At 41.5% G+C, this 11685-nt stretch overlaps 1 protein-coding gene across 1 annotated transcript in view; it reads right to left on the reverse strand.

The window, feature by feature from the left end:
• The window catches only part of CERKL (CERK like autophagy regulator), a gene marked incomplete at both ends in the record, with an annotated part of 48491 nt that extends 37157 nt beyond the window's left edge, over positions 1 to 11334 (reverse strand). The window contains one exon of the mRNA XM_079539141.1: positions 11124 to 11334. Within this exon, the coding sequence (XP_079395267.1) occupies positions 11124 to 11334 (211 nt within the window). The remainder of the gene's footprint in view (positions 1 to 11123) is intronic.
• Positions 11335 to 11685: the final 351 nt, after the last annotated feature.

Consider the following 11685-nt stretch of genomic DNA (forward strand, 5'->3'; position numbering starts at 1 on the left):
TTTTAAACATCACTTATCTCCATCTTTTACAATCAACCAAGTGGTCATTAATAAAGACAGAAAAAAACTTTGCAGTCCAAAATGGTCGACACAGAACAAAAGTCTACATAATAGACACAAGTACCTTGCAAATGGAAGGCTAGGCAAACACTGAAGTTCAATTTCTACCAAGAAAACTTGCCTAGCAGTGCAAATACAGGTAAAGTTACAGGCTAGTAATGTTACATAAAATAGCATTTAAGTATAAATTAGTTGCTTTCTGGTACATAAGACCAGCAACATCAGCTCAGACCAAGAGTCCATCTGTCCCAGTATCCTGTGTCAAACCACAACCATAAGCAGATGCTAAGAGAAGAAAAGGAATAAAGCAAGCATTTATTCCATTTTCCCCTAATGCTTTTCCACAGCCCACCTGTCTTCAGTTGGGATAGACTGAACTGACTGGTGTCTCGGTATGTAACAGCCCTCAAATGAGGCCTTCAGTCTCCATATGAATCCACAAAATCTTTTAGCATAAATAATATCCCTGCAATAGGTTTCACAGTTCTGTTACCACTGTATCCTTTTGTTTTGAGCCTGGTCCTTCTTATTGGGTACACCTTACTTATTATGTTGAAAGATAGAAAGCTATGGCCATCTGTTCCTTCCTTGCCCCATCACAATCATCTCTCTTTCGGATTATAGAGTAATAATCCTTAGCATAACAATCTTTACAACTGTTTAAGTGATAGATGACATTTTCCACTGAATAAACTTAGGATTGCACACACTAGGAATGGCCTAGTGACAGCTCCTGATCTTGATCCCAAGCTGATGACATTCAAAGACCAACACATTATACCACAGTTAATTGTATTGACTCTTGGTTCGCTGTCACGTCTGTAAAACAGGCATATCTCTGAAATTGCACTGTAGGACAGAATCAACATCTAAATGCTTTTCCATTTCTACTTTAACAGTCCCCAAACATACAAATTCAATGCCTCTTCTTTTCTATGTTTATCCCATACTAATTTTTCCCTCTTCTATCCTGTTTCCCAACCACGTTGTTGATACCAAAGCCATTTTGATGTTTTCAAGCAGCCTTCATTCCACTTAATAGAAAATAAACAGTAGAAGTAAAACCAAACAAACAAACAAAAAAAAAAACAAACAGAGAAATATTTTTCAAGACAAGTTTCTTTCTACTGCAGGTTTCATTAGTCTGCTCCTACACACAAACTAATACTGTTCATCTGTTAGACTTGCAAATGTAACGAGCAGTATCTGCTTTAAGCAAGATAAACCAGCGTAAATGTATAAATCATCCTCAACTCGGAATTGATTTTCTGTGTATATGTTTCACAAGCATTCTTACAAAGCACATAAGACCTAAGGACAAAACTTCAAAAGCACCACCTGCTTGTTTCCAAACGCAAGAGCAAATAAATGTATTTTTGTTTCATTTTTATTTGTACTGCAGTAAAACAAATCAAAAACCAAACAAACAGAAGAAAGAAAAAAAACAATAAAAATTTATCAGGTACTCTTTACCTTTGTTTATTAATATTTTCAAGAACATTCGTAGTTGTTAGTCTTCCTCCAACACAGAAAATCTACAAACAAAAAAAGGAGCTGGAGATTTCGCAGCCTTGTTTAAGGAGCATGTCACGGAAAACTGATGATCAATCATTACATTCCATGTGAAATACTCATAACCCTTCTATTTCCTCTAATGAAAATAATACCAAGTTAAAGACAGACATCTATTTTAAATGTTTTCCTGATTATCATAATATGTCACACATTTGGGCTTACCCTGGAACATACTAACAACAGAAATTGTTGCACAGTGCAACAAATCTGTTTGAAGTTTGAAGTCCACGTGAGTGACCAGTGTCTTCAGCCATCTATCTGTCAGAGCTGTGATAAGACTGATTCCTGTCTGTGTGGTGCAACCAGGGAGAGGTGATTAGACAAGACAGAACAGGCTCTGAGGAAGCCCAGTCCCACTCAGCCCTGGCTGTTCGTGGCACCGCTCAGCAGGCTGGGACATCCCAGCAGGCCCAGTGACAGCACTGGGCCAGAGAGAGGACCCAGGCAGGAGCCATCTATAAAACACTCAACAGCTAACCAAGCAAATTTGCTTTTCGCACATAAAACAACAGGCAATTAACTGGAATTTTTTCCTATTTACTTTTAGTAATTTACAAGAACTGTCAGCTAAGCTAAATGAAATTAGCTTTTCCTTAAAAGCCATTTTCCCACATTACTTTGAGAATGTTTCACTTATTCCATTTATGCTATACTAAACAATATAGAAAAATATAAATACAAGGACGATTTTTGAACATCTTTCAAATCAGGGGTTTTAGTGTAGTAATGAACTTTTATTTAATTGGAATTTAGCCTTTCCAATTCAGTATCTGCAAAGGAGCACTGTATTTAGTCATCAGTATTTACCACTGTTTCCCTTTGCACGATCATTTGTATGTGAAATCTTGTTTTTCCAAGACTGCCTGCACCATGTAAAGATCTGTTTCCAGGATACGTATAATTGTGCAGCACATAACATCTGTTGCTTTGCATTTTCTGAGCTTTGCAAAGCATACTTTCCTACACTCACTTGAGTGTATGAACTGACAGAAGAGATATATGGTCACAGTGCAAACAAAATGACAGCTACGGCAACTATTCTGTGCTGAAAAGCATCTCAGTAACTCCCATCTTGCACTGCCTGAGTAGGCAGAAGCCAGGAAAATCAGTTTAGTACTGAATTTTGCCCACGAACTGACCACTTGCTTAGAACTGCTACACACAGGGAAGTAACAGCCACAAGTTAGATGAGAGAATTGCATGGTAACCCAAGTTACTGTGCTCCTTTAGTCAGATTTAGTACCTCCTGACCTCTACAAAGAAATGAGAGGTCATGCCGAGGAAGATGCACCAGACAGATCTCACACATAAGAAGTGTGTTCCAGCAGATCCCTTTACAGTAAGGCTACCACACAGCATAGATCATAGGAAAATTCTGACCTACCATTTTCTTTTTTTTTTTTTTTTTTTTCTTTTTTTTTTTTTTGTTTGTTTGGTTGGTTGGTTAAAAAACAAAAACATATTTCTCTGTGTCTGGTAAAACTGGCAGACCTTTCTAATATAGGAAAAACAAATGATGGACCTGGAAAGCAATCTTCAATACTCCTACATTATCTTGGGATCATTTGATCTATTATGGCCTTTGAGTACCAATTCTACCAAGAGTGGGGGGGGAAAAAAAAAAAAAAAAAAAAGTTAAAATATTCTACAAACTCCGGTTTGCAACTGTGTTGCAAAACTTCCAGATTAAGAATGGCTTGATGTACATTCTTGGTTTTGCAACTGGAGGGCTTAATCTCTAATGCTCATAATACAGCATTCAGTGTTTGGCATTCACAGTATGCCCTACACTGAAAGATTTGTCAACATTCAGCTAGAACGACAAACACAAAACACAAGAAAAAAAATACAAGCACCTACCCATGAAAAAATAAACTAAGGATTTTCTTCAGTCTTAAAAAGAAGCATACCAGGAAAGTCTGGGGTGGGAATCAAAACAGACACCCACTCTCAATCTCCAAATAAACATTCAGAAACACTCCCACGTATAAGAAAGAAAAAGACAGAATTGCAGATCTGTACTTCTGACAAATGTGGTCTTCTCCAAGCACCACACTCATTCCCAGAAGATAACCTAGCCAACACTGTCCTATACCATTCATGACCACTCCCAAAAACTAAACAATGGGGAATTTGGACACTGTGTGAAACACAACTTATCAATTCTTCTCTAAATAAGAACAAGAACTACTGGCAATTCTAGCACCACAAGATGTCCAGGTCTGTAGAGAACTTGTTTCTTTACCACGCTTAGGTTTCTTGGGTTTTGTTGATCACCCCACAAGGACATACAGTAAGAAAACAGCCATTTTAAGAAGTTATGCGTTCTTATCAGTAGGAGCAATGCATTTTTATTCTACACACTTTAAAAGTAGGAAAACACAATAGGCTTTTAGTTTCAAAAAAAAAAAGATACAACTGCGTTTTAAATACATTTAACTTTTTTCCTCTAGAAGCTTTGCCATTAAAAAATATGAAGTAAATTACTTTCAACTTCATAATCACCTTCAGAATTAATACACTGCTGGATAAAAAGGGTCTGAGATGACATTTCATGTCAATACACAAAGCAAAAAGAAATAAGAAGCACAGTTATTCTTTCAAAATACTGTCTCACATGTTTAAACATGCACGTAAGATTTAAAACCATGAAATGTATTACGTGAAAGCAAATACTATCTCAATACAAATATACATCATATGTTGGATGCAAAATAATCTGCCACTTTTCCAAATAACACGAGCTCAGCACGCTGGTTTTTCCTGCAGAGGGCCACAGTCAGACAGTTTGATAAGAAAAGCTGAAGTCCCACAAAAACATTTTCTGTTCTCCAACAGAGAGCACAAATTGAAATCACCGGCGCTTTCAACTCTTTATTATAGTCTACATAAAACTCAGCTCCCCAGCTACTTCCACGTGTGAAAGCTCATTACACAGCATGGCTTCTCACCCAAGAGGAAGAACTTCCAACAGCCTAACAAACCCTTTTGGTTGCATCTACAGGGTCATGACTTCACTGCCAGCTGCAGTGGCACGCCATAGCTTGCAACATCACACAGTCAGCTCACTTGCAGACATGATCCTTAACTGGAACCACGGCCCAGAGGATAAGCTGTGCTTCATTCAACGGGGAAAGGATTCCTTAAGCACAAGAGAGGAGTTCTAAAACCTCTTCCCTGGTGAAATAGTTTGAGAGACACTGTCCTAAACTGACCAACTGACCAAACTTATTTCAAGCCAACAGTAAATTTTGATAATAATAATAATAACAATAATAATGAAATGGTATTTTAAACAGTTGATCTGTCAACTTTACAGTTATGTGCAACTCTATAACATGTCAGAATATACTGAAATCCAATTAACTCAAAAACCAGAGAGTTAATGACTGTGATACAGAAATCAATTCAGAAAAAGATCTTAGTATAATGTAATCCTATAGGAGGCTCAGTAGTAAATGATGAGAAGGTCGAATTTTGAAAGGAAACAGCAGATACCACCACAAAACTAGCAGATGTTTCTAAAGGATCATCTGTACAAAAACACAAGCATATGTGAGAGAAATCCAACACTATCGTGAAATCAGTTGCTGTCTAACATAATAGCAGTTCCTTATGGCAATATGGTACTACATGTATCAGATATTCAACACATTATGGCTTTTTGTCTGCACATACTGCTACAACAGAAGTCATAAGAACTAAGACCACTGATTTCCTTGGAAGGCAAACAAACTCCATGATCTACTAGTATTAAGGTACACAGACAAGCCAATTCTTTAGGTTTGTGTTCTCAGGTATTCAGTCACTTAGGCTTCTTCATTCATCGTCTGAGAAGGATACAAATATTTTTAGAGTACTACCTGCACTGACAAAAATTTACCTCTAAGAACAGTGCTTAATACAATTGGATACAACTAAATGAAACAGCAAAGAAAAAGAGGCACTTTGTATCCTGTACCAATTTGTTTGTGCTTTTTTGGTATAAAATCAACAACCACTACTCATTACCTGCTATTCTTGTTAAATACATGTAACAAATATGTATATGTAGCAAATAAATGCAATTAAATATATATATGTAGTATAAAAAAAGTCTACAATGAACAGAAAATTGTTTTCCTAAGTTTTATGTATTTTGACTCCAACAAGGGCAGACAACAGACTTCTTTTTATTTCTGTTTTGTCACTGTAAAATGCAGACAGAAATGTCTTCATCTTTCTTGTCAAAATACAAAACAAGAGAATGCAACAGAGCATCACATTCTGAGTTCTAGCCCATCTGTCACCACAAGCAGTCACAACCCCCGGGGCCAGGTGCCACGGATTTACGGCAGCACAAGACCTCACCAGGCAGCAGGATCCCCAGCGCTGCCCCACGCAGGTGCAGCCCCACCTTGCACACACCGGGGAGAGAAACAGCTGCAGGCAAAGCAGCCTTGGGGCCCAAGTGGACATGCTGTTTAAAAAAATAATAATAATAATAAAATAAAATGAATGAATGAAAAAGAGAAAGAAAAAGTTTAAGGCATCTTTTCCAAAGTTCTGTAGCTTCTTGTAGCTTACAGAGCACTGCTTCTAAATGTAAGGGACTGAAATAGCAGCCACAACCACAGGTCAAACTTGAGTGCCTTTATCAGAGATAAATGCTAACAAGAGAGTGAGCGTCATGTGAAAACCAAGATATGCCAGCAACACCTGACAATGGAAATGATGTAAAGGAGTGTAGCAGAAGGATACAAACTGGGGGACGATATGGTAAAACAACAACCATGAAAAGATTACAGCAGCACCTAGAATATGAACAAGGCAGACAGAACAGTGCTTCTCAAAGGCTGAAGCACAAGGCAATTCTGAAACTGGGGTATGAGAAAATACATTTGGTGGCATACTATTCTCAGTAGTTCTAAAAGAACTGTAATTACCATTGAAGAAGGGATGCTTGTACACACTAGTGCAATAGGGTATCAAAGATTGGTAAATATATGAACTTCAGTTTTTTCAACACATACTTTGAAATTCTTTCCATCCTGGGCTGCAGCCACTGCCCTTCGATGGCCAGGCAGGCAGGGCCAATGGAGAAAGCCAAACTCTGCCTTACCTCCAGAAAGTGCATGGCAAAGCTGCATTATTGCTTAGCACAACAGGAGAATAAAAACATTAACCTCACCACCTTCAGGGAAGTCTAAAACTTGCCATTTTGTTGGCTACAAGAACTTTAAGGTTACAAAGCACACAGTACCAAAAACAAATACTTTTAGATTAAAATGTAAACACCATGAAGAAGAGTTATTTGTGTAACAGATAGATAGCTGCAGAATTCTATTATTTCATATTCAAGTTGCACTGGAGTGCAAGTCGCCAACGTATATTTTAACACACATGTAAGCTCACACACATGAAGATATTTTGCAAGACTTCGCATAGAAAGCTATTTCCTGGGCAAGGATTTTACTACCCTTTCTCTCTTTTTGAATATAGAGAAATAAAATACATTAAAAAGCCACTGCTGGATGCTGTGTGTGTGTTGATCCCTTTCGACAGATGCGAGGAGGTGCACAAACACATGAATAAGAGAAAAACACAAAAAAACTTCATGCAATGGAAGGAGTTCTGCACACAGCTAGCTATGAACTCTCCCACACTGACCAGCCACTGAAAGGAAAAAGACACACAGAATCAAGACATGATGTCTTCAAGTCCCCTGAAATAAATTCTCTTTAAAATAAATTCATTTATTTTATTCTTATTTTTTCCCCCAAAAAAATTGTAAATTAACAAATTCCTTCACAATTTCATGCAGCATTCACCCAAGAGATGTATTTTATGGACTTCTCAGAAAAAGAAAAAAACAATTAAGTCTCTTACACATTTAGAAACCATGGGATCACTTAAGACGGTATGATTTCTTCCTTCAATTCACATCTTAGAGCCATATATTCATACAGTGCATATACATCATTTGCACTTGTATTGTTTTTATATCTCTTCCTCAGAAGTACTTTTCCTATTTGGATGATACATAAAACACTTAGAGAAATTATGTTCTCTCCACATCACACACGGAATCAAAAGCTCCCCAATGTGACCCAAAGCTCACTTCAGTGCTTCACAGCCAGTTCCCACTTCCATTATTCCTCACTGACCAACAGACTGACAGATGTCTTACTTTAGAGATCCCAAACAGACTATTGGTATCCATTTCACCCACATCTGTTCCTAAATAGCCTTGGCAGCAGGCCACCCTCCACTCGGAATTAATTTTAAGTCCTTTATTGCTGATTCTTTCCCTGTTTCAATACATCAGTGATTTTTTCCTTATTGCTGCACTTAGGCAGAATATTTATAATTTCAGATTTTAATGAACAACAAGATGATACTATGCATACTTAGCCTACACACTGATCTTTTTTACTTCACTATAAAAGCATACTGTCAATAATATGCTAACCTCAATATTACTCCAGAGCACTTTCTTGCCAGTCAATTAATTTAGAATATTTTGTTCTACTATTTATATTTTAAAAACCAGGTTTTATCTGACAGGTTTATTACTCAAATACTCAGCCCATGCTTACCTGCTGTCAGTCTGAAAGAATGAGTTCATACACTCTTCAGTCAAGTGCACTAAACACACAGCAAACTACACTTACAAAAAGGTTTTCACAATTAGCAAAACCCTCTGGGTTTCTCATGCCAGTAAATACAGAGTCTGTGCTGGGCTTGTTCTAGCTCTTGTCTGATAGAAATGTGCTGAAAAACTGAAATTTTCAGTTTGTAAATTCTGTGGCAATCTTCAAAAAGATGCTGAAGGAAATATCAGTCAAAGACAAACAAACAATTCAACCCAAACAACCCATGTTTTATTGGAAGAACAAAGTAAAGGAGGTTGAATTGACATTATATAAACAAAAACTGTTCTAAAATACAAATAATTCCCACATTCACCACTGCTAATCCCCTGTATTTTGCTAGCTCTTAAACTTTAGTTACAAAGAAAAATATTTCATTCTGAGCATCTCTTCTGGAAGGATTCTCCATCATTCAGTTATGTTTATTATTTTCTGAGAATTCCTAAAAATCACGTAACATTCACATCTGCATTTCAGACAACCTTCTCTTGTGTGGCATTTTAAGCAGCATCCAGAAGGAGAAGCTCTTACAGTCTGGTGCTAGATTGTTAATGTAGAAAGGGAAGACAATTTCAGTGAATGTTACAGCAAAGGAAAGCCATATGGAAAGAAACTGGAGTAAAAACTAGTAATTAGTGACTGTGAACTGTGCTTTCATCACATCACCCGACACATTCTTAAAGCAAGCAACCTGACCCGTGTCAGGGCAGCAGGTTGCACAGGCTGAGCTCAGCATCCTGAGCTCAAATTGCAGCCTTGGGGCAGCGGGCTGAGCCCCACTTTGCTCTGCCTGCCTGACTCCAGCCTCAGACCCACACTCATTTGCATCATTCTTGTCCAAAGCTCTGTTAGTGCAGAGGGTACAGGAAACTCACAGCAGACCATCACTTGGTAAGACAAAACCCCTCTGGAGACAGACGCTGCAGAAGGTAAAGGAGGAATAGAGCTTGGTAACCACACACTGACCAAGAGCTCCACAGAAACAGTTCAGTGGTGCAGAACTCTGCTTACATTAGGATGTAGGTGACTGAGCCCAGCCAGAGCAGAGACCGTGTATTAGGAACCTGAAACTGCAACTTTGAACTGACAGAGCCAAGGCTGAGCAATGTGCCTGACAACAAGAGATACAGAGCTGCAGGTTACAAGCAAGGACATCAGCAAGGCAGGAACAATTTGGGGAACTACTGAGGGAGGAAGGGAAAAGAGGAATTAGTGGCTACCTGTACCCTTCGGACATGTCTGCCACAAAAAGACTTTTTCCTAAAAGAGGAAGAGTTAGTACACGCAGGACCAAGCAAGAGACACTTAGCATCAGGCTCAGGCCACCTAACAAAGTGAGTTTCCTTGTTTGAGTCAGCATTAAATGATATTATGAAGCTTTTGGTTTGGAGAAAATATGTTTAAACAAAATCCCAGGGAAAAAAAACATTCTGAGCAAGCTGTTCAGATAGTCCTCAACCATCTCCTATGCCTGTTCACAGCTTGGCCCAAGTACTCACTGCTTTTGCACTGTACAAGATAACCACAAGAAGCTCCTGCAGCCCCAGTGCACATCCCACCACCAGTATCACTATGGGACGGAAGAGAGTCGGAGAGAACAAGCATCCAAATTACAAATCCTTATTTGACCTCTGCAATTACAGAAGTAAAGCCATCCTGACCTCCAGTGCCCAAGCTGAAAGGAAAACCAGAACAGCCTTTCTCTGTATCCGTCCCTGCAAGAACAGCAAGCCCAGAACAAAAACCCTCAGCTCTCACGCAGCTCACCTGCCTACACCAGCAGGCTCATGTAGAGCCAGCCCAAAAGAAGGCATCACAGGGATACTGCTAAGTGCTCTTCAGGTAGACCACTGAGTTCCCATCACAGCATGACCAAAAGGGACTCAGGAACAACCTGACAGTTTTCCTTTTAAGATGTTTTCATTCTCAAAGAAAGACCATGACAGTGCTGGAACTGACTTTAAACACAGTGCACTTTAATACCTTGCACACAGAACTAAATAATTCATAACTGACGCTTCAGACCACGTACACAGAGACCTACAGATAACCCCAGCCAGGGAGGAGGAGTGGCCTCAGTGCTGCATTACCGAGACTCCCATCCCAGCTGTATAAAGCAGGGCCATGCTAACACCTGCACAGGTGTCACCAGAACTGCTGCTCTGATGAACAGCAGGTATTGAAGTGTGAGCATAATACTGCCATGAGCCAGCACACCACACTGGTTTGGCTGGAGCAGCTCTGATGTCCCTGCAAGGTTACATCGAGCAGAGCACAACTTCAGCTTTGGGCTGAGAGTGCGTTCCTCTGCAGCAAGTTCCTTCCAAAGCAATACCACAACGAACACGGTGTGTGCGCCTAGACAGGCCACCTGTGCTGTAATAGCACCCAGCTGCGTGATCAGAGAACCGCAGCTCTGACACGTCCTTCCCTTAGCACCACGAGGTCACCTCAGTTCACAGGCACTTGGAAGAGTGCACGTGACGTTCTGAAAGTGAGCTTAAGCTCCCCGAGTTTTTAGGAGGAAAAGAAAAAAAAAGAGATTACTTGGATAAATTAGAGGAGCATGCCTTTTCTGCATGATTTTTCACTTGACTCCATAGGCAGTGCATCTCGCAGCACGCTGCTGCATGGAAGAGCGGCGGGCTGGCCCCACCCACCAGCACAGCCCGAGCAGGTGCCACTGCCTTACAACACACCTCAGAGCTCGCACTTTCTGCACGAAGTACGGCCCCTTCCGAAGGAGCAGCTCGGCACACAGCCCCTCGTAGCGCCGCCAGCAGCCGCTCCGCTCGCCACAAGCGGCAGCCCGATGCCGGGACCCCACCTCCCTGCCCACAGCCCGGCCCGTCCCACCTGCGGGGCTCTCGGGCACGATGGGACTCCAGCGCAGCCGTCGGGCGCTCAGAACCACGTCGCAGCTCCTCTTGCCGATCTCGAAGATGCCCCTGAGGAGCGGCTCCTCCTCTCCCGCCGGGGGTACGGCCGCCAGCGGGGCCACTCTGCGCCGCCGCTCCTCGGGCCGGTCCCGGCTGCGCGGGAGGAAGGGGCCCGCGGCGCCCGGCATGGCGGCACCGCCGCCCCTCAGCGCTCCCGCCGCGTCCCGGCGGCTGCCAGGGCAGCGCCCGCTCCGCCTCGCGGGCGGGGCCGCGGCCGCCGAGGGAGGGAGAGAGGGCGGGAGAAGGGAAGAGAAGGGAAGCGCGCGCGGCTCGCGCGGGGCGTTTGGGCGCGCTGCTTGCGCTCGTGGAGAGGCCCGCTGAGGGCGGTCGCATCAGAGCTCCTGAGGCGGCCCCAGCCTGGCGGGCGCTGCTGAGCCTGCAAGCGCTTGACGCGAAGGAAAACGGCGAGGGCTTTTTTAGTTCTGAGTTGTATAACTTCGTGCTGCCTTATTAACGCACGGATACCATTAAACGAGCAG

Source organism: Tetrao urogallus (assembly GCF_951394365.1).
Source record: "Tetrao urogallus genome assembly, chromosome: 8".
Taxonomy (NCBI): Eukaryota; Metazoa; Chordata; class Aves; order Galliformes; family Phasianidae; genus Tetrao; species Tetrao urogallus.